The 23,109-nt window shown below is 41.4% G+C and overlaps 1 protein-coding gene across 3 annotated transcripts in view; it reads right to left on the bottom strand.

Moving 5' to 3' along the window:
* Nucleotides 1–700: 700 nt before the first annotated feature.
* LOC306708723 (adenylate cyclase type 2-like) overlaps nucleotides 701–23,109 on the bottom strand; it is a gene marked incomplete at its 5' end in the record, with an annotated part of 45,878 nt that continues 23,469 nt past the window's right edge. The window contains 19 exons of one of the 3 annotated variants that reach the window (XM_079176641.1): nucleotides 701–1,267; nucleotides 1,359–1,483; nucleotides 1,587–1,701; nucleotides 3,755–3,862; nucleotides 3,999–4,145; nucleotides 4,994–5,152; nucleotides 7,852–7,936; nucleotides 8,922–9,106; nucleotides 10,620–10,748; nucleotides 11,169–11,306; nucleotides 13,173–13,272; nucleotides 13,990–14,087; nucleotides 14,407–14,476; nucleotides 16,344–16,424; nucleotides 16,535–16,575; nucleotides 16,658–16,834; nucleotides 20,621–20,753; nucleotides 21,766–21,924; nucleotides 22,747–22,874. In XM_079176641.1, the coding sequence (XP_079032767.1) occupies nucleotides 1,115–1,267; nucleotides 1,359–1,483; nucleotides 1,587–1,701; nucleotides 3,755–3,862; nucleotides 3,999–4,145; nucleotides 4,994–5,152; nucleotides 7,852–7,936; nucleotides 8,922–9,106; nucleotides 10,620–10,748; nucleotides 11,169–11,306; nucleotides 13,173–13,272; nucleotides 13,990–14,087; nucleotides 14,407–14,476; nucleotides 16,344–16,424; nucleotides 16,535–16,575; nucleotides 16,658–16,834; nucleotides 20,621–20,753; nucleotides 21,766–21,924; nucleotides 22,747–22,874 (2,331 nt within the window). In that variant the 3' untranslated portion in view covers nucleotides 701–1,114. Of the gene's footprint in view, nucleotides 1,268–1,358; nucleotides 1,484–1,586; nucleotides 1,702–3,754; nucleotides 3,863–3,998; nucleotides 4,146–4,993; nucleotides 5,153–7,851; nucleotides 7,937–8,921; nucleotides 9,107–10,619; nucleotides 10,749–11,168; nucleotides 11,310–13,172; nucleotides 13,273–13,989; nucleotides 14,088–14,406; nucleotides 14,477–16,343; nucleotides 16,425–16,534; nucleotides 16,576–16,657; nucleotides 16,835–20,620; nucleotides 20,754–21,765; nucleotides 21,925–22,746; nucleotides 22,875–23,109 lie in introns of all 3 variants that reach the window. The other 2 variants (XM_079176642.1, XM_079176643.1) reach the window with 2 other exon arrangements.

The raw sequence follows: 23,109 nt of genomic DNA, 5'->3' as shown, positions 1-23,109 counted from the left end.
TAGCCTAGCTCTGTCAGTTGTTAACAAAATCTGCTTACCAGCACCTATAACACTCATTCATAGCATATATATAATATATACATATATATTATATATATTGCGTTAATGTTTAATCCATGTAAAACATGCAATGTCCCCATTTCCAGTCTTTGTGCTAAGCTAAGCTAGCTCTAGCATGTTAGATGAATACAATAAATACAGCTGCCAAAAGAAAACCTGTGTTGTCTCTAACCACTCAACGATCTTACACGCATTGTGAGCACATCCTGTGAATGTTTGTGAAACAAACGCACAAAGACAGAGGACGTCTGTTTATATACAAATGTTTAATGAATACCAAAAGGATAGCAGTGGACATTTACACACATTGCTGTTTGTTTGTTTCCAGATGGATTATATAAAAAAAGAAAGAAAAAAAAAGGAAACCTCTATTTTCTTCTCGAATCTGGAGTCCAACAACCCTTCAGTGGGACACAAACGCAGCTCAGAAGCTATAAATACAGTTCACAGGTTTATGGCAAATTACCCACCACACCGCCGATTTGTTGGCATCAACTGCTCTATATGACAAGAAGCTATTGCAACATCCATTTGGTAATAAATGAAACAAACAGGTTCACAGTGCCAACCAGGCAGAGATATATATCATATATTATATTTTATATATATATATATATATATATATCTATAAAAACGTGGCTCAGTTTGCTCAAGTGTAAGGCTTTGAAGCACTGCAAAAACACTGGCGTGGGTAATTAGCTCCGCACCACTACTACTGTAAAGACTGCGGTCCTTGAGAGCTGCGCTAATTTGGCAAACCTCTCTTTAGTCAGGCACTCCTTTAGACAGTGATGAGGCTCCTCGGAGCAAAGTCCTTGTCACACTTGAGATGTGGAAACCATCCTGGCGGTGCACCTCGGCTCTACATCGTGTTGCTGAGGACAAAACTGGTTCCCGACAATCGTCTGTCCGTTGTACTGCAGTGCTGCTTGCTGGTAATGGGCTTTTTAGTTGCGGAGCATGACAAATCCCTTCTACGGCCACATTGTGTGTGTATGTGTGTGTGTGTGTGATTGTGTTCTCGAGTCTTGTTTGTGCGGTTATTGTGGCGCCTTCAAGGCATCACTGTCCCTTGTGACAGAGATCGAGTCATCTCTGTGTGAACAAAGTAGGTCTTCAGCTCTCCTTTGCCCTTCACGTTAATGATGCCGCGACATGAACACATGTAGCCCAGTGTTGACAAGATACCATTCGTCTCCTCTGTTACCTGTACGGAGAGAGAGAAAGAATCATGACTAGATTAGCAAGTTCATGACCACACGAGATGACATGCAGATGTACTTTGTGAGACATCCCACCTGTATTTTTCCCAGCACCCCGGTGGTCTCCATCCTACTGGCCACGTTCACACTGTTTCCCCAGATGTCATACTGAGGTTTCTGGGCCCCGATTACTCCTGCTATCACCGGCCCATGGTTTATCCCTAACAAAAAAAAAATACCAAATTACCAACGGCATCAACATCAACAGGATGAAAGCAAACAAACACATTTATGCTAATTTATGCTAATAAGAAATGTTCTCACCAATTCTGAGTCTGAAGTCGTTGAAGGAGTGTTTGTTGATGACATCTAACTTCCCCACAAGAGCAAAGGCAAACTCCACCATGGTGCCGATGTGCATGTACTGTCTGTCATGTTCCTGAGGGAAATGCAGAGAGGGGGAGAAGTTAAAGGTGCTAACTGAACCATGTCTAGACCGCAACGTGTCGTTGTCAAATGAACAGAAATAGCTTGGGAAGACTGTAAATACAAATGTGTCAAATTATTGATTTCTTTAGTAAGTAGCTATGTAATGAGCGGGATAATGTACAGCGAGCCGGTCATTACTGCAAAATGCAATGAACCCCTTCCGGGTGATTGAAGACCCCTCTGCCGTGCCTTAATTAAAAGAGTATGTTAGTAAAAGCCCTAATTGCTACTAAATTAGCAAACGTCAGCGGCTCTGTCCTGTTTATTTATTTATTTGGATTTGATCATGTTTACACTCCAGCAACACCAGCCAAACGTGTCACCTGTATTATCAGTAATGTTCCCTAAAACCTTTACTCTTTAAAAAGTGAAACATAGTTTTCAGAAATATGAAAAATAAGGCAAAAATCTAACCCGTGTTCCTATTCCAAGTATGTCTTTAGCATTAACGAGCTAGCTAGCTATAGCTAATAAATCTGCCTGTGACGGTCGTCATTTCAGCCGAACTAAATGCCCCGGAATGAGAAGCCTGCTCCTGTGTGCAACTTAAAATACCCATTGCTACAAATATGACAACTCTAAGAGTTGTAAATCTGCCACCGCTTTGTGCCAGAATGGAAAGCTTGACAGGCACAGCAACAGAAACTAAGAGGCGGGGATTTTAACGAACGGTCAATTAAGCAGATTCACATCAATCGAGATCTGTTTTTTAAAAACAACGTGTTGGCACCTTTCTGAGTGTTGATCTCATTCCAGTGACTACACTGATGTATTCAAATGAATGTACTGATGAATCACTGATGCATATGAATGTTGATGTGTAGCACATTTCAAAGGGGAAACCCACACAAAGCGCCCAAATATATTTGGACAGCAATTCATACTTTGATGCTTGAGCTTCATCCTGTTTTGTGACAATAAATGAATAATGACACGTTTTTTTTTTGTTATATGAGCTCAAGCTGCCAAAACCATCTTCATCAAATATGAGCTCAAATGAAATCTGGACAGTAGCAGCTTTAACCTCACTTTGAATCCAATGTGGAGAAAACATAAACACCGTGCAGCTGACCCGGCGTGGACGGGACTCCCTTGATACTTCACCTGGAGGCTGTGCCTCACATCCTCTTCACACTTTCATTATCAAAGTTGTTGTCGCTTTTTGGATAAGCTAAAAAGTTGTGTATCAACCTGATCTGTGCCTTAGAGGGTAACTACGGTATTTTTCAACATGGACCCTATTTTTTATTTACAATCTTTTAAATTGGTCCAGTATTGTTCGAGGGCGCTTCAGACAGCAACTTCTATACGAGCTGCGAGTTCAATTCAATGTAACATTACGTCCACTGAAAGTGTTGTTTTTTGCCACTGACAGGCTCAGATTGTGTCTGTCAACATTATGAAAAGGACCCGACTTGATACACGCTCAAATTGACCACCATAATGTTGAACAGGCAAATAAAGATGGAGGCGCCCAGGATAGTTCTATAAAACGTTAACCTAAAGAGTAAAGATCAACGTTACTTTGTGATCACATTTAACTTGACTCACTCTCTCTCACTCACACCAAATAAGTCAACAAACAGCTGACGATGAAGTGAAATTCACTTACAATGTGTTCACAAACGGGTGACAATTTAATATTAATAGACGATGGTGACTTCATTCTTTACAGCTCGATGGGGTAAACGTTACCAAGCGTGCCGCGCGTGAGGCTTGTTTACTAACGAGACCTGTGGAAGTTAGCTTGTAGACGTTAGCTAGCCAGTGCATTTTATGACATTACATTCTTGCATAGCTGGATAGTGCAAATTAGAAGTTCTACATTATTTGTACAAAACTCCTGAACATGCACTCATAGCACGGGTTGAGACGGCCACGGAACTCGCCAAAGTTACATTCAGCTACATCCTGCAAAACCACTGCTGTTGAGGTCATGTGAAGTGTGTGCACGTGTGTGACAATGAGTGTGTGTGTGTGTGTGTGTGTGTGTAAAAGCATGCCTGTGCGCACTCTGGTCCTGGCGTCACATTGAGTCCAGTTGCAGCCATGTAGGTGCTACCAATGGTCTTTATCTTCTCCACTCCGCTGAACTTAGGTTTGGACAGCAGCTGGAGGACACATGAAGAATAAGATGAAACACATAGGAAGAGGAAATGACACCAGCTCTCCTCGAGCGTAATCAGCCAGTGTGGCTGCTTCTGAAAAAACAACAACAGGATTATCAGAGTAAGAGTAAGAGTTTACCTCATCAAAGTCTGCTATGATCTCGTTGAGAAGACGGAGGCACTCCAGTCCTTCCTTATTGACATCAGACTCGGTGTAAAACTCTTTGAAGTCTGGGATGGAGGCGAACATCACACACACCGACTCGTACGACTGATGATAAAGGTCCTGATAACGAGCGAGAAGAAGATAACAGCTAGATGTGTTGCATCGATCGAGCACTTGTGTGTGAAAGTTAAAGGCGAACAGTGCGTGGTTTCAACGGGTCCCAACCACAGAAAGAAGATCTACGAGCTGAGGAGCTAACGTCGACTCTTTAAATAAATTAAATGAAATCATCTCGGGGGACACTGGGTCACCGCTCGCAGCAAAATAGCATTACTCACAGGAACGGCAGAAGTAAGAACAGAGTAAAAGAGAGTACCGAGTACAGCAACAATGTACAGCACTGGAGCGAGTTAAGGAGAAATATAGGAATTTAAGTGTGTTAGGCAGGAAGGCTACATCAATTACAACATTAACGCAGGGACAGAATGCAACAGCAGCAGAGCATGAAGAGCGAAACAAAGAAAACGAAAAGAGACTTTGTTTCCTGCATTCTGATGACTTTTAAATGATTACAAAAATAACAAAAGAATAAGTACACTGCAACAGCATTTTAATGTGAAATACTTTTCATTTATCTATCTACATTTATCTTACTTTACTTTCAATTCTGCAGGAAAGAATACAGAATAATTCACCCATTTGTCATGAATCTCTGACGTAAATCATTCATCAGTTTTCATTCATCTTTTCTTTAGAGTTTTAGAGTCGTAAGCGAAAAAAAGGTGTGAAGATTTGTCATAAATTGAGAGATACGGGAGAATTGTGACCGGTAGGATTGCCAAGTGTGCAACAGGCTACAGCTACATTTACAGACATTACCTTCTTTGCATATTTCCCAAAACAAACTGTTCCTTTTAACTTAAAGATATAAATAAAACAACAGCTGTCTCCTTTTTTTGTGAATTCACCTCATTTTTCCAGTTGCGTCCCAGGAAGTGTTCGGCGACGTGGGCAGGCAAAACGTTCTCCAGCAGAACCCGGTTGAGGTTCTCCATGGTTTCGATCTCCTCACACTCCCTCTTGAACTTGTCCCTCCACAGGAAGTCCAACCTACAGTAATATTCATTCTGTTACAGGAGGACACAGAGTAAAGAGACACCTGTGTCATTCACACCCAGCACTCGGCTCCAAAGCTACAGGCCACAGAAGAAACCAAGACGGAGAACAGAAACTGAAAAGCTGTTTTTTTTAACTGATGTTTATTTTGGACTGGAGGTTCGGTTCTCCTCCAGCTACAGGAGTGATATGAGAGCATTTCCTAAAGACAAACTGCCTGAATTATGCTCTAATAATTTCCCACTAAATGTAAAATATATGCGATTTCAAGGAAAACCTAACCAACTGAAACTAAAGTGCTTGCTTGGTATTCATGGGAAATTAATGTCTCGATAAAGAAGACGGTGAAACTGAGAAACTGACAGGACTGTTTAGCATAAAGGGTAGCCAACACTTCTTTTTTTTTACGTTTGGCTTATTCATGCTTGAGGGAGTTTTCTATCTATCGGGGTCAAAACATCCGAGAGGTGTGCGTTTGTGCATCAGATGGGGTCCTCCGAACACACCATCATTATGATGGTATATATATCTGAAAGCTCCAGGCTACAGTTTGTGTATGGATGTGTGTGGGAGCCTCTCTCACTCTCCTGTGAGATATATTCCATGTATGTAGTTAGCAGTCTGGATGATGTATGTGTGCGCTGAATACTTCTCCCTTGAGATGAAAGTGGTGCCAATTTAGAAGGCTCCAACGCATGTAGGCTCGGGCTGCTCTGTGCCGAGATCGTGTGCTATAGCGTTGATAGCCTGAGGCTGAAATACAAATACAGATAGGGTAGGACCGTTTGTGTATGTTTGTACGGTTTGAACACGTCAGTATGCCTCCCGGGCTTGAGAAAGTAGGCCGTTTAGAAACCAGCTAACAAGCCTGTAAATGAGCTTTGCTCCATCGCGCATCTGTTCTTGAGGGATGAATTACAGATGCATCCGTTCTCCTAACCTGCTTTCTCCTCCTTCTGACTAAACTGCCAGAAAATGAGCTCATTAGGGTTGACGATGAAACATATTTGCAGGGCAAATTTGTTAATAGCAGGACAAAAGCACTTAAAATGGATGCAGCCAGGCCTTGTGCCCTCATATCCAGGAACCAATTTACGCACTTCTGCGTCGAGGGCATCGGATGGCGCCGATTCTGACACTTTCTGACCTGTTCCCATAATAATTTTGAGGATAATTGATAAGGCATTTTATTGAACTAATTTATACCCAAACAGCATTAGGAAGGACAAAACCAATTAACCCGGAAAGACCTTGATAAGAGCGCAGCCTGGAATAAGATATGCAGCAGCAGAGAGTTTACCAAAGCAAAGTTGTGTTGTAAAATGAATACTCTCCCTCCCTTCTGGTGACTGTGACCCAGAAAGGGAACAACACATGGAGCTGTTTGGACTCAGGGGAGCCCCGGTTTTGGGTACAGAAGCTCTGGGGAGAGTCTTTCTGTCCAGAAAATCTGTTTTGGGGTCAGAGATGATGGATGGTACCCCCGCCCCCAAAAAAGAAAAAACCTGCTCACCAAATCTGTGTCAGCTGAGTTTAGCTCTTATATGAAGCGAGGACGGTGGACACAGAGGAGATGGAGGCAGGGGGCCAGGCCGGCTGCTCCAACGCCACGAAAATATCCATCTGAACAAGTATTTTGGTCTTTTTGAGCATTTTGAGCCAAATCCTTGAACGCAGGTTCACTTGCAGTGAAGATCATTCAAATTCCTCTGGTAGAAAGTTTCTCCTCATGCAGAAATATTTAGCACAATAACATGCTGTGACGACGGTGGATGGCCTAATAAGACAGATACAACTGCCGTAGATATCTGTACTGTAGATATCTGCTAAAATGAGCATGCTAACCAACTAGCCCCGGCCCGTCCTGTCTTGTAATACCTCGTGTTCTATGAAAGGCAACAGAAGCCAAATTCCATTTAATTGTCAAGCGAATTTTAAGCAGACTTTTCACATGAAAAAAAATGAAAATACGGTGCATTTGCATCGACTGGTTTGAAGCGAATCCATTGGGCTACCGCGTAGTTCGCAGTAATCCGATTTGTTTTGAGTTTAATACAATAGACAAACTCTACAACACACAGACGGGTAACCTAAACTATAAGCCGACGCCACATGAGAAGATTATAAGACAGCAGCGTTTTTGGACCTGCTAGAAGTTGCCCTTTTTTATTTTCTATAACATGACCCAGTAGTTGAGGTGAAATGCTGTCCCCTATTGGTTTGCATCAGATGGGTAGACATTACACATTGCACCCGTAAAAGCATTTAAATGGCGCAGCACGGGTTGACTTTTAATATGAAGTACTGTACAGGAAATGCAATGTGTTTGAACTTGACACTGACCGCTATCATTCACCAAAAGGCATCTACATAACAAGACAACTGTCATTTTCTGTGGCTCATTTTGAAGAATTGCAGGTCGTAATGGAAGTGAGCTGTTGGATGAAGAGCTGCAGGCTGCAGAGTGAGTGAGGTAACTAACTGCTTTCACTGTTGCTGTTTGCAGACTCATATCAGACTCAAATCAGATCACGTTGCTCACAGAATGGTGAAAATGGACAATTGTTGTTAAACGTCTTTATTAAAAAGACAATAGTTTATTTTGCTGCCCCCAGTATTCTGGGACCTGTAGTATTAAACCACATTTTCTGTTACCACCAGTGAAAAGGACTAAAATCTCAAGGATTGCCACTTAAAGAAGAACACTGACCTGCCTGGCTAGTACCAGCAGGGTGACGAAGAAGATGAAAAGCGACACAGAGCCCATCGTCTTTAGATCCTTCAGAACTCCTGGTCTGGACAGAGGGAGAGAATGAAATGATCAATTAATACAATGTTGATCGTCTGGAGTCAAAGTCAATATTGTCAAATTGTAGTCAAAACCTGATTCAACATAAACCTCTGTGCCATTGAGCGCCATTGTTTTCCAAACTAGTGCTATACTAAAATTAGTGAGACAACATAATGCAATGCTAGCATGTCTTCCGTAAGTGTAAACTGATGCTTGTTACGGCACTAAATTGATTTATTAGGCTGTCCTGGTCTTTGCTTTTTATTTAACACGGCCTAACAATTCTATTTATATGCCCCAGTGCTTTGGCAACAGCAGAACACTCTGCATGCTGGTAAAGCCAAGGTGAGAAAGAGAAACAAAATCGAGTTGGAAAAAGAAAAGTATTTCTTCCCCATCTTTCTTGCTGCTCTGAAAACCTCTTTGCATAATGTGGTTTCTTCAGCAGTGAGACTCCAGCTGTCAGTCAAATGTATTAATCCAGCTCCATAAACATCAACTGCTGTTTGTCATTCTGCCTCTCATCCTCCTCCTCTGCAGGGGCTACGCTTGATCGACAGTCAAACGGGATATTTGCACCTCAGCGGTACTTTGTCCCTCAAGACCAGGGTCCAGCTTCATGAGTCGTCTTCATCGGCTTCTCTCTCCGTCTCTGAAACACTTTGCCGATAATGTCTGACTGTCTTTTTCACTCTTCCTTGTTTGGGTTGCTTTGCAGTGTAGGCAGTTGTTACCAATGCTAGAATGGAAACTTCCATATATCCTGCAGGATATATAGCGCTGAATCATCGTCTGAAGAGACGTGCACGCACATCTGCATTTGTAAAACAGCCAATAGGAACGCCCTTCTCATTGTTATGGTATTTTTGTCTGATGACGCCAAAAATATACTGCCTACCCCGCTTTAGTTGGGCTTAAAAAATGTTTCATTATTAGGAGTGTGTGTGTGTGTGTGTGTGTGTGTGTGTGAGTGTACAGCTTGCAGGTACCTATCAAGTGATTCGGTGGTGTACAGCGCTTTGCTAAATCCATCCAGCAAAGAGGCGTGTGTTTGGAGGATGATGATGTTGTAGATCACCACCGCAACCAGCATAACCACCATCTTCAGCTCATAGTTGATCCTCAGGAACACTGAGCACGACACCAGTCCCAGTATACAGCAGTAGATGAAGTACTGGGGAGGGAGGGGGGGAGAGAGAGAGAGCGAGAGAGAGAGAGAGAGAGAGAGAGAGAGAAAGAGAGAGGTGGTGACCAAAAACTTTTCTGCAGAGGTGAAGCAACAGATAACACTGGTGTCTATGTAAGAATTGTTTGTGTGCTTTCAGTAAATATGCTGCTCTAACAGTGGTGAGTCAACCAACACATGTTATTACATAATAATAATAATAATGATAATAATAACTCATTTATATAACGCCTTTAAAAACAAAAGGGCTTTGACAGACAAAACAAAGCAAAGGCAACAGTGAGACCCAACCAAAGCAATGCAAATTAGGGTACAATTTAAACCCTGATAAAACAGTACAACAAAAATAAAATACAAATAAAAAATAATAATAAAATAATAAAATAATAAAAAGAAAACACAACAAAATAAAACAAAACAACACAAAAAAAACAAAATAAGTAAAATAGAATAAAGTCAAATAAAAAAGATGACATCACATAAAAGCCATTCTGTAAAAGTGAGTTTAAAGAAGAGATTTAAAAGACCACAAGCATACTGGTTAGGAGTGAGAATCTGTCGCATGAGAAGGCTTATTAATAAACATGACAGTGAATGAAAGCTTTGAGAATCCCCATATAATTATGACAAACTGGTGCCACTGATGACAACAATAAACATCACACAACGATCTTATTTCTTGCTTGGCTATGCAGAAGAATTAGAAGTTTCCTTGTAAAAGGGTAAAATGTTGACTTTGTCTTTGAATCAATTGTTCTTTTTTACGGCAAAGAGACACGGCCTCTCTAGAAGATATAGATACAAAAAATAGACATATTTGCTTGGGGAGTTGCTGTTGGTCCCAAAGAAGATGATTACAGTGTTATGGAGAAATGCAAAGCCACAAACTGTCCAACAGTGGAGGGAAGTATTAAAAAGTGTCAATTTGATGGAGAGCAGAACAGCCAAACTCCAGCTCAGGACTGATCTGGTTATATTTCAGCCATCGACACTGATAAAGGAATCTCAGTGGAGGGGAGAAGTCCGACTGGTGCCCTCTCTGCATGTAGTACAGATGTGACTGTGGATGTGTTCAGTTGCATGTATAGTGATGGTAGACCCTCTCCTCTTCAATCTCCAGAGTTTTCCATCAGGGATATGAAGAAGTGTCTGATTAAACATATGGGTGATTGCGTTTTGGTTAAAATGAGGTTAATTGGGTGTCTGTGATGTCTGTGGGAAGGGAATCCGTATAAGATTTGTTATGTGATCGATGTGTCATGTCCGTATGTTCACTTCTCTATGATTGCATATGAAAAATAAAGGTTAAGTGCAAAAAAACAACAAAAAAAACACACAAGGAAAGGCAGCAGGTTTTCAATTCTAAAGAAAGCTAGATTAGTTTAAACACAAATGTTTTAGATAAATGCCAACTCATTTAAGTTGTTTCTTTGGATGCTGGTGCTCAGTAATTAGACTTGTACCTTCTTTCCTGTTGTTGACCTCTCCCTATGGTACTTACTGGAAGGTAAAACTTGTTTTCTCCTGTGTTTTCTTCCAGGTAGTCCGGCAGGCTGTCATTGGTTAGATTCACAGGGGGAGTAGTTGTGAGGACGTCCTCAATGGATCCTCCAGGGTCCTCCACGAAGAACTGACAAACAAAACAAAAAGGGTGGATCACTGAACTGGCACAGCAGCTAGAACTGATCTACATTACGTTTGCATTTTAAAGCCTAAAAACTGTTAGATTATGTGGAGAGATAATCAGAGATGCATAGCGGAGTGCAGTAACACTTCATATAGATTAAGTCTCTACCTAGTATAAGGCGTCGCATACGTCATTTTATCCTTTCAACCTTCACAGGTTGAGCTGTGGAAATGAATTGTACTTTTGATACAGTACAAACTAGTACTGTACTGTGTAAGTACGGACGCCTTCGAAAGTGTTATATTTGGTGTCGTAACTATAAAAGAGCATTGAATGTAACCGTGCAGTGACCCGGGCTGTTCCACAATCACCCGATACAACATCAATGGACCGACGGCATCCACGACGTCTTAACCTTCTCACCATGTTGAAGACGGCCATCACGAGTATGAGAGCAGTGGTCGTCATGGTGAGGACCAATCGCAGCCAGGGATTATTGGTGACGATGATGCGGGAGGACGTGGGGAACCAGGTTACAGAGCAGAAGGACCCCTTCCTTCCCTGCTGAGGTTACAAAGAATCAAAGGGAAGGATAAGAGCAGGAAGAAAGGGGGAGAAGCGGTGGATGGACCCAACGCACAACTCTAATACACAAATCATATGAAATCTCTTATTCTTTCTGTTAATGCTTCATTATTAGTTTCCTCTGTGGACTGTGTGGTCTCTCATGTGACTCAAATTAATATAAAGATAGTGGTTGGGTGGAAATCACTCCATTTATTGTCGTCATTCTTGTAGCTCAGGGCAGTGCAGTCGATCTTACTACATGTCAGCACATTAAAACAAAGGCAGAAAGTAAGAGACGAAGGCTCATCTGTCACATTCATGCCAAACATGGACGAGCTTCATTTAAGGCAGAAACTGTTTATTTATGCACCGGTCAATTCTGAGATTTCGGGCTAATTCTGCTTTAATATGACGTCTTCTTTCAGACTAGTGGAAAGAAAACATCTAAAATTGACATGTAGGTGTTTATTTTACTACGTTGTGTATTGGTGTCTGTATATATCAAAGATTAGCATTAGATAATGACTAATTTGCATATTTAATTATAAAACTTCTGAAAATGTTATATTATAAACAGGGAAAGTTTCATGGGGATATCTATTAGTTATATTTTTTTTACCTGTACCGTCTTCAAAATGTATATCATTTTACAATATATTTGAAGTCAGTATTCTCAAAATGAGTGTCTCCACTTCAGTAGCTCTTACATACACCAAACTTTCCAGTTTCCAGCGTTGACATTTTTTTTTCATTGCCTCTATGATGAGTCCTAGTGGATGAAAGCGAATTACTCTTAAACTATAACTTGAAGTGACCAAACCGGAAGCACAGCAACCAGAAATGATTCAACCGAAAACCGTAAAAAAACATACAATTATTTAAAGGCAACACAGTTCTTTTCAATGCAATGTATACAAAGCTGATATCTGTGTCGGGTCAGAACCAATGTTATTGCTAAACCTCCACTCATTAGAAGTGACCAACTTACTGGGTGATAATATTCTCTTGAGAAGAAAGAGAGGAAAGTAGGCTCTTAAGGGAGAACGCATTTATTGATTGTCCATAAAACACTTGTGACAGGTAGCTGCAGCAGCTTAATAACAACCATCCCTCCACTTGAGCTGCACAACAAACAACAGCAGTGACTTGATGGATGAATGAAGGAGAATAGAAAGCAGATCGGCTCATGGAAACCTCGCATAGTGCAGTGCAGTGCAGTGTTCCAACAGCTTAATGCTGTTGGAAACTTCTGGTCAGCAAAACACTAAAAGAGAACTAGGCTACCACTTTATATAGAGCATGTCATTATTGAGTGTTTTATTTTAGAAGAATCAGTTATTTCAAATGGTTCTTGTCTTTTGTTAAAATGTGCGATATAATGCTGTTTCTACTTGGTGTATCAAATTGAGATGTTTTTTATTATTCGGTCTTTCTAACTTTCTGGCAGCTCCATGCACCGACACCGTAACACCACGAATAGACAAGCATCAAAATCCAAGTTGCAGCTGGCTTGAACTGTTTTTTGCAAACAAGAGCTCACTTGACCATCATGACCTAATGTCACGATCGGCAATCCACTAGACCGAGTGGTGCCAACAGCCGCAATCCTGCACACAATGAGCATATAGCCAGCAAAGATATAAAGCATTATGAATGCTGAATTTATAATAAATAATACACCTTGTTATAAAGTTGTCATGCATGATAATAAACATTTACAAACAGTTTTATGAAGCCTGATGTCTTATGAATGTGCTTATAATGCAATATAGACATGACTTTTTTAAATAAAGTGTTACCAGCACATTCATTCATTTAAATTCATGGTCTCAAGTGTATGTGTAAGTGTTGCAAGATGACTCCACGCAAACCCACCAGAATGTGACCAGCAAAGCAAAGGAGCAGGATCAAAGCCAACAGCAGGAATGCCAGGCCAAAGGAGATCCCCAGCACAGCAGTTCTGCAACACACACACACACACACACACACACACACACACACACACACACACACACACACACACACACACACACATTACTCTAAACCCTCTTGGCTCCTCTTGGCCCTCTGCAGTACCATCCAGCGCTATGAATGTATTGAAGGCTCTAATGTATTCTACCTCAGACCTGCAATCCATTTACCCTGAGTAAGCAGAACCGTGGATGTTACAGTACAGCACACTGTACGTGCTTCGTAAAGCAGTTACGCCCATGTATCACATTGTCTACGGGGGGGAACACAGCACGGCTGATTTTAGGATCCCTGCCCTTAAAAACAGACGACGCCACGTCTAAATGTGCGGAGCGATGCTGCGACACACAGAGAGGTGAATTAGACAATCAATAGCCTCTCAGATGCTGAATTACACTTCTGGCTCCCGGAGACAGTAAAATAGCATGACCGTGACTTTCTCTCCTCACCCTTAAAGAGACGTCACAGTAAGATTCACCTCGTCTATAATCACTACCAGACACGCTGCCCTTTCATCTCGATTGGTTTTTTAACATTCTGCCTCTTGCTCCCCTGCCTCCTTTCATTTCAGCGCGGTCCTGTTGATGAGACAGCCGGCATCAAATTACTTTTTTTCACCCCCCCACCCCCACACTTCCACAGCTGGAGTTTGCTGATGCTACGGGGACGGTGCTGTGTAAAATCCTGTGAAGGGGTGCAGACTTACTTGGGCAAGACGAGGACCTGCACTATGAATATACAGCTGAATATGAGGCAGGCGCAGGTGACGTAATACTTGAAGGCTGGTAATGTTGTGGATCTGTACTGTTGAGATAAGGCAACAAAAAAAAAACGTTGCATAAGGATGTGTAACATAGCAGCAGTAAATCATGCTAAAGCAGAGTTAGACTCAACATGAGCACAATATAAAAACAGACTTATATGGAATGAAGAAAAAACAATACATATAATACGAGAATACAAGAATTTGAGGACAGTTGTCGTGTAGATTATATAGCGGACAATCTGTGTTCTATATTGTTCACTCTCCCTAATGACTTCTGCTTCACTGACAACTACACAATCCCATCGATTCTTTCCCCAGTGAACAATGCTGGCAGGTGTTTTGTATGCATTCGCCTACCTCTTTCTCCAGAGCTTTGTTGTGAAAGAACAATGAGATCCTCTGGATGTCCTCAGACTTCAGCCACTGTCTGGAGAGACAATCGAAACAGACTGATTCAGACAGTAGAGAGGGACCAGGCTCCGGGTTGTTATGTGGTAGCTGAAAACTATGCTTCATGGCACTGTAATGAGCCAAATACTAAGGTATCAATTGATTATTTCTTACGTTATTTACATTTTAAATGAGCTACGATTCACTCTTTTTCAGTGAATTAAACCAGAAAGCCTTTTTTTTATTTCATGAATACAAGTTATTTGGTAATATAACCATTGCAATTATTTTGGGGTAAATAACATGAGAGACACTGCGCACTTGGAAAAAAGAATTAAGAAAGAAATAACAATCGTTTGAAATAACTGTAATTTACAAACTCATTTTGTTCATAAGCTGTTGATAAGATAAGAGAATTGTTTTTGTTGCTGATGTTTACATTTCTTCTTGACGCAAATTAAAAAAAAACAGACTCCAGGAATCCACTACTGTTTTTTTGTCCTATTTAGTTTTTTGTCTTGTTTTTTTCGTGTGCTGTAAATGGGTTACAGCTGCATTCCTTGTGCCTCCCTCTGTTGCATAATGACAATAAATGATCACTGAATTGTACCCAAAGGGACATTTTGCTCGGGCAATAGCGCTGCACACAGCTGCAATCAGCTTAAAAATAATACGCAGCCAACGAGACAGTACAGTGGTACAGCTGAGACGCAGTAAAAAATATATGTACAAATATTGCACATTCCCTGGGAGATACAACTATAAACACACAGTGTTATGGAAAAGCAGCAGATCTTCAGTTCACTATAGTTCCTATAATGACTAAATCGTTTAAAAATGATACAAGCAGGCAGAGTCTGTTGAAATACTTGCCTGATATCAGACAGAGTTGTCAACTCGTTTCACTCCGTTTCCACTCAAACCCGGTGGAGTGGGCGGATTCAAAGGTCTGGACCCAGGCCAGCTAAATACAGCAAACGGAGGCTGGGTTCATGAACCGAGGAGCTGCCTCTAGATGTACAAGTTCTGGCTTCATACACCTTTTTTAAATGCTCCCAGTGGGAGGTTTTATTTTTAGGTAGCAACCCACTTTTCACACCATTAAGTTTACATAATTTTCATGTGCAATATAACTTTTTATTACTTTTCAATGTCATTGACAATATTACTCTCATAATAATATCATGCACAATTTAACATTTCAATTTTTTCTTAAGTATTACTTCTCATACTCTGTATTTTTCTACTCTTTTGTTCATAAATGTTTATCTTTGTATTACATAGTTTTTTTCTCAATCTTCTGCTGTAATCTTTGACCGAATTTTGGCATCAGAATTTCATTCGGGATTGATAAAGTTCTATCTTATCTTTTCTTTTCGTAGCTTTGCTATTTTGGATCTTTGCCAACTCCCTCCTTCTTGGCACTGTTCCAAATCACAGTTCTTTTAGTTATAATGGTGTGTTTTTATGAGCAGCTTTGCAAAAGTAAAGATAGCGTGGGTCACTTCTGGGGCCTAGACACTGATCTCCTCAGCAACAAGTGATGCTGACAAACCAAGATAATCATCTTCAGACCCTCACCCTAAAAATAATATTAAAAAAATGGGTTTTAGGCAAACTTTGAACAACATTATGTTAACTGAGGTTTTTATTTGGTCAAGTGAGGTCAACAAGAGGTTTTTCAGTATCACCATATCCTCATACAACGGTTACTATCTTTTTCTTTTGTGCATTTTCCAACAGAAGCCAGCAGCACATGTCAATTTCACTAACATATTCTTGTCAAAATAGACTTCACCTGAGTGTACACGCTGACTTGATGCTTCTACTACTTAGTACTGTGTGGATCTTTATCTGAAGCGTCTGTGATTGTTCCAGAGTGATGCAGCGGACGTGATGCTTACTTCTGCGAGTTGATGCCGTCGATGGTGCGAATCATTCGCTCGTTGAGTTCCTCCTCAAACCTCCTCCTTTGAGATTTGGACCTGGAATCGAACGAAGGGGAGGACAGATTCAAACATGGAGACTGAGTAATTAAAATGTGTTCACGTGTATGTGAGGAAATGTAATGAAGACAGAGTGAGTCCAAGCTCACCGTTCTCGTCTCTGGAAGTGGTACTGCCCCATTGGAACGTCCTGAAACAGGAATTGGACCTATTAATGACTGATATCTGCTTCTATGTGTGTGCTTTTGAGAGACAGAGAGCGCTGCACTTACAGTTGTGTTGATCTTGCCATTGTCTGTGGTCATGCTCTCTCGATGGTGGAGGTTGGCGAAGGGTTTGGCTGCGCCCCAGGACTCCAGGTATCGGGTCATTCGGACAGACGCCCTCATCTTGCCACCGTCCAGAGAGGTACGAGAGCGCACACCCAACAGAGGGCTGTGCCTCTCAGTCTGGGAAAACCAAACAGGAATTTAGGGACTTTGTTGTGAGTTGACTGACCCACCAGAGTCATGACCATGTGTGACATTTGCTGAAACAGTGGTCACTGTGTTCACAATTGACGATTATTAGATTATTATTATTAAAGCACTGAATCCATGAAGAGATGCACACGGGGCACGTATTATAGATACATATGGATGTATGCTCCGAGCTCACAGTGGGTGGCTCCGGCCGTCGCCATCTTGGAAGCCTCAGAGTTAATCCAAAATAGGGCAAAGAGGCGGATCGTCTGTGGAGCTGAGGACGCCCGTGTGACGAGCGACCACTGAGAGCATCCATGTAACGAGTGAGCTATAGAAAAATTCCCCCCTTGTTTTAAAAAAAAATAAAAGCATGTAAACATGTTCTAGTAATAACAAAACACAACTATGAACCTACAAATTAGCGTGATATCTCTTTTAAATAATTTCTTCATTGTGTGCGCTTTTAAAAATGTTATGTTAATCAATGCATGCAAACAGTCCTCATTGTGATTAATGTAGGTGAACTGAGGTGCATTAAACTGAATTAAGGAGAGCAATGTCAGTTAAACTTTATTGACTGCAATGGACTATCTCCCGAAAAGTACAGTTTCCTAAAAAGTCAATCTCAGCAGCTTTAAAAAAACACTAGAACATCTTTGTAAAATATAATACATTATTTTTCTGGGACCAAAAGTTATTAACCCACAGAGAGACAGGTTAAACCGTAAGTTACCATTTAGAGCATAAACCTGGCAATACAAAACTCACTACAAACATCACACGCACAATCCGTCATTTCTGACCAAGCTGATCTTCAAAGTTTATATAAAAAAAATTAATATTGCAGCAGCAGACGATGATAAAGTAGAAAGAAGTACAGCAGGTACTTTGGGAACAGCTCTTGACCTGTCTGTCAGTGTATTGAGCTACATAAAACATTTTAAGAGAACGAGGCAGCTTGCCTTTTATTTTGGTCCGTACCGTATGCTGAGTGCTTCTCTCTGACAAACACCAGACCACTTTACTGCTGACAGAAACGTTGCCCGGCAAAAAGCCATAGGGCAGTGAAAGTGAGCATTTATGCCAAAATGGAGTAGCATCTAGGAGGATTAGTCAGATAATGTTCCTTGTTCCATTAATCCAGAGACAGGGTATTGTGACTGACCCGAACATGGCACATGAGGCTATTATATGAAGAAAAAAACCCATAACGGTGGTTTTCATTTACCGCGGGTGTGCTGAACCGCTCTGACAGTGACAATCAATGACAATGACAGTGGAGATGACACCTCCTGTGATCCATAGCACCCACAGCCCTTTCTCCAATATCTGAGATTGTAAAGCTTTCTCCGTTACAGTAAACAAAAGATAGAGAGTAGCGTCTTGTCACAATTCTGGAAACCTTCTATGAAGTAATAATGTTATGTTGTAAGAAGGTAGGTAAGGCCTAAACCTGCTGGTTTATTTAATTACTACAGGGCGGCATGGAGTGTTGCAACTCTACATTCATAAATGGGATATAAAAAAGTTGAAAAACATGCAAAGTGCCAATCTGTCACGAAATACATTATTATACTGCAGAGTGCAACCAAAAAGGCAGCTAATAAGATTCAGCTTGTTGACTGGCGAAAACACGTCTTCTCCAAAATTAAACCAACAACAACTCAGCAGAGGAGATCTTGGAAACATGTTGCACACTGACAAACGAGTCAACATATGTTTGTTGGACAGAAGATATCACACATATAGATGATAATCACAACAGTCTCAAACTAAACATGCTTGATTATGTACTTCTATGAAGGCCAGGTGAACTTTTATGTTTCAGTTTAATGGATATCTGATAGTCCTGCTTTCACACTGACATGAGAATATTTTGTTTCAGAGTTGGGGATCTGCTCTCTGTGCTTAAAGTGATATGATGACTTCTACGGGAAGCTACCGACCGCTGGTCAAGCTCTCTGGAGAGGAATCAGAAGATGGAAAACCGAGAAGACGAAAAAAAGGAGCAGCTTTGGAGGAATGCTGAAAAGAAGCCGCGGCTTTTTGTGTCAGTGGTGGCATTTCCAAAAGATGCACTAGAAAGCATAAAGCCCTCAATTCTTCAGAAAGGAGATGCCACTCAGAACCCTGAGGTCTATGGAAGCAAGCAGATAGTGAACACAGGATGCCCGAAGGAGAGAAAATGAAGGCCTTAGTGCAGATATTTAAGGGGGCGGGTGCATCTTCGCCAAGTTATGAAGGGATTAGAAAGGCAGAGCACTGTTTTTCTTCTGCCAAGCCCAAACACATTGAGCACAGACTGGATGCCAGCAACATATTCTATATAGAGATGTTCTCAGAAGAAAGTTCACAGAAGAGGCAAATCTCTTGAATGTCCTCAACTAACCCTGTGTTTCCCGGTTCGACAGGAGGGGCTGCACAACGCCTCAAGCTGTGAAAAGAGTCACTTCACTTCAAACCAAAACCTCTCAGTAGAGCGCCTGACTGAACACCTGCAGAGATGTTGTTCATTCGATAACATACCTTCATCATTTCCCTGTGCACTCGTGCTATTTGCCTACACTTGACTCTGTCATATTGTTTAGCTGCTCACTGTGCGCTTGAGAAGGATGAGAAGGTGGTCAACCACAGTTCCTACATGAACCTGCTCACCACAAGGTCTGTGTATTATTTTGAGTAACCGGGTCATGAGCGAGTTGCAAAATAGTCTCATTATATTAGAGAGGCAGACATCTTTATGGCTGATATCTACAACACTCGCAAACTCGCAGCAAAACAATCTAGATTGATAAATAGCACTACAGTTAGGAGGACTTTAGGGAGTGAACTGTCGCTTTAAGGTACAGTATTTGTACACTACAAGTTTTTTAAGGCAATAAAAGAGATGATTTGCAAAGGGAGGTCACGCGTTTTGGAAGTCTGCACTCCCCTCCAAGTGGTTGACCTGGTGGCTTGTTTTGTCTTTCTGAGCTGAGTACAATACTGTATGAAAATCCATCTGATTGCTGCCGAGATGTTTTAGTCTAGAACAAAGTGGTACACCGACTGACAGACTGACCAACCAACCAGCATTGCCATTAACAGACAAACACCGCTAACATGGCTAAACACGGAGGAACCTAAGTTATAGGATTTCTATTTCGCCTCCAAGTGATAATCGGTCATATCCTCTGCTCTTTCTTGTGTTAAAGCCAATGTGGAAGTTCCTTAAACTTGCATTCTGTCTATTAGCCAGCAGGGTGTGACTCCTTTGGTTGCAAAAAGAAGTATAATTGTATGGAAGTCTATGAGGTAATAACCCTATTTATTACCTCAGTAAACATTGTAAACACGAGTTTCTGGTCTTGATCTCTAGTTTCAAGTCTTCTTCAATAGAGCATGATGCTTATTTAGTAAATTATGGTCCTATTTAGTGTAAAATAGACCATAAAGCAGGGTATGCTTTAGGGCATGGCTATCCTTGTGATTGACAGGTTGCTACCGCTACCAGAGCTATATATGGCATCTCTACATTAGTCCTCTGAAGTCCAAATATGGCCACTTCCTTTCACTGGTTGCAAAAAAACAAGATGGCGACGGCCAAAATCCAAGATGGCGATGGTCAAAATGACAAACTCGAGGCTTCAAAACCCGAGCCACAAACCAACTTGTGACGTCACGCCGACTATGTCCACTTCTTATATACAATCTATGTTTACGGTAACCTCTTTAATGGTGCCTTCTGAATTTATGTGAATGTTTGAGACCATGTAGGTGATGGTTTCTGACCTTGGGGTTGATGACCAGGTAGGTGACCACTCCATTTTCTTTCAGGTAGGAGTCTCGGCTCTGTCCGTCTCCATGCTCCACCTTGTATGAGCCCTTCAAATGCTCCAACGTCACAGAAGAGATGTGGACCCTTCTGAAGTTGAGACAAGGAGAGATAAGAGGAGAGACGATGAGAGAGGCTAAGAGCTTGTACCATTAACAGCTCTCTCAAACATATTATTTACTTTCCAGCTTCACAAGAACCTGCAACCGTGCCTTTCCACCTTTGTTTGTTGCCCTTCCAAAAAAGAGAGGGATGGAGATGTGTTTTCATATTTTTCAGATACCTTTCAGCAGTTCGTAAGAGCAGACACGACCATTAGCAGCCCGGTGAGACAATGTGGTGGCACCAGAAAGAGCTTATTTTCTGAGTAGCTTACACATAACCACCAGCCAATTTTCCCGTGCTTGTTACAGTGCTAGGATGGCAGACCTGATGCCCACATAACAAAGGCAGAGCTGACTGGTCTAATGAAGTGGCTGTAATTGACTAAAATGTTTACAACGGGGCAGAATTAGAGCAGACATAGATCATGTGTTCCATGTGAGTCGGTAAACGTGCATTTCCTGATGTAAAGCAAGTTAATATAAATATTTTCATGTGATCGTTGATTGTGCCTGTTCTTGGTGCTGGCGTGTCTTCATATTTGGATTTGAGGGGGCGGTTTACTGGCGTTCAGCCAACATTGATTTTAGAAAACTGATACTGATATGAACACGCCTGGCCGAACTTTGATATTTCATAATGATTAATCTGCCAGCAAAAAAGCGAGTACCTTATTCTTTTAAGGGCGAAAAAGCCTCCAAAACAGCCTCCTTGAGACACTAGCGCTCCACTGACACTGAAGATAATGATACTATGATGCTGGTGGCCACTGGGACTAGCTCACTCAGACTTAAGGCCACAGCGGAGCAGATGGGAATTCTCTGACTTGCCAAGTGCAACTCAACATTTATCACCGAGAGAGCAGGACGTGTTAGTCAAATCCCAAAGCATAGCTGTCTGTAACAGACAAATACTCGCAACCCAACCTCACAAGATTTATAAGGATTTGAAAAGCAGCAGATTAATTGTAAAATGATCTGAAGAATTGGTTATATCTTACCCGGGCACACCTCCTGCCTCCATATGATTGGCTAGCGTTACGTCATGTGACCACACGTCATATTGCCACTTGCGGAGGCCAATCACACCGCACAGGACGTTCCCAGAATGAACACCAACACGCATGTTGATTTCGACTCCAGTGGCATCTCGGACCTTCCTGTGGTGAGTACGGAGCAGAATTAATCTTTAAAGGAGTGGTTTATCAATCGCAAAGTTGAGTACAGAGCTGGGGTTGGGACGTGGTTAGCCTAGCTTAGCATAAAGCCTAGCCTAGCCTGGATCTATCTGAAGTTTAAAAGCACACCTCTAAAGCTCAAATGTATTGACTCAGCATAAAGCCCTTTAGATGTATCTCATTTACACAAAGAGAGGAGTAAGTAAGGCTCTACTGAACAGTTAAAAGATTCAAAGCTTCATTTATAACGTTGATAATTGAATACTTAATCAATGTTTTTCTTCTGTGCATGTCTATTCATTCCGTTTAAATCCATGTTTCTGCACGGTTACAGATTAAGATTAGAATTATACTATTCCAGTGGTGGCTGTGTGTTAGTGATGCGCAGGTGTTTTAAGAAATATGACGACAGACATTCAAAGTTTTACTCAAAAACCCCAATAGAAGTTTTAAATGTAAAATAAAATGGATGAAAGACAAGTGTATTAGCTGGAACTGTTTCTATGCTAACCAAGCACATTCACCAACATGTTAAACATTTGGGGGGCTGAAAGAGAATACTTTTTCATTTGTTTGAAATTTTGTTTGTTCAGTCGGGAGGCTTATCATATTGAGTTCACATTGTGTTTACTGTGGAGTTCAAACAGAGCTGAAATCAAGTCTGGCATTCCTTCTGCTCAATCTGTTTGACAGTCGTGTTTGTTTGTGTTTTCATTTGTGTGTGTGTGTGTGTGTGTGTGTGTGTGTGTGTGTGAGAGAGAGACAGAGAGAGAGAGAGAAAGAGAGAGAGATCTGGTATTTTACTTGATGGCCTCACACATATCCAAGCCCATCTTCACGCAGTTCCTGGCGTGGTGAGGCAGCGACTCAGGCAGACCAGACACACAGTAGTAACAATCTCCCAGGATCTTGATTCGCATACACTCATTTTCCTTAAAAAAAGAGAGAGAGAGAGAGAGAGAGAGAGAGAGAGAGAGAGAGAGAGGGAAACAGGAAGAAGTGTACATTCATCAAACTGCATAATCTTTCTAAAATTACCAGTTCAGTTTCATTTAGAAAATGATGTTTTTTCGTGCTCTTTCTCACCTCCACACAACCCTCACACACACACACACACACACAGTCACATCCATCAAGCCCAAAATCATACACCCACATAACACATAA

The sequence above is a fragment of the Pholis gunnellus genome (assembly GCF_910591455.1).
Source record: "Pholis gunnellus genome assembly, chromosome: 16".
Classification (NCBI taxonomy): domain Eukaryota; kingdom Metazoa; phylum Chordata; class Actinopteri; order Perciformes; family Pholidae; genus Pholis; species Pholis gunnellus.
This window is presented reverse-complemented; position numbering and strand designations above follow the sequence as displayed.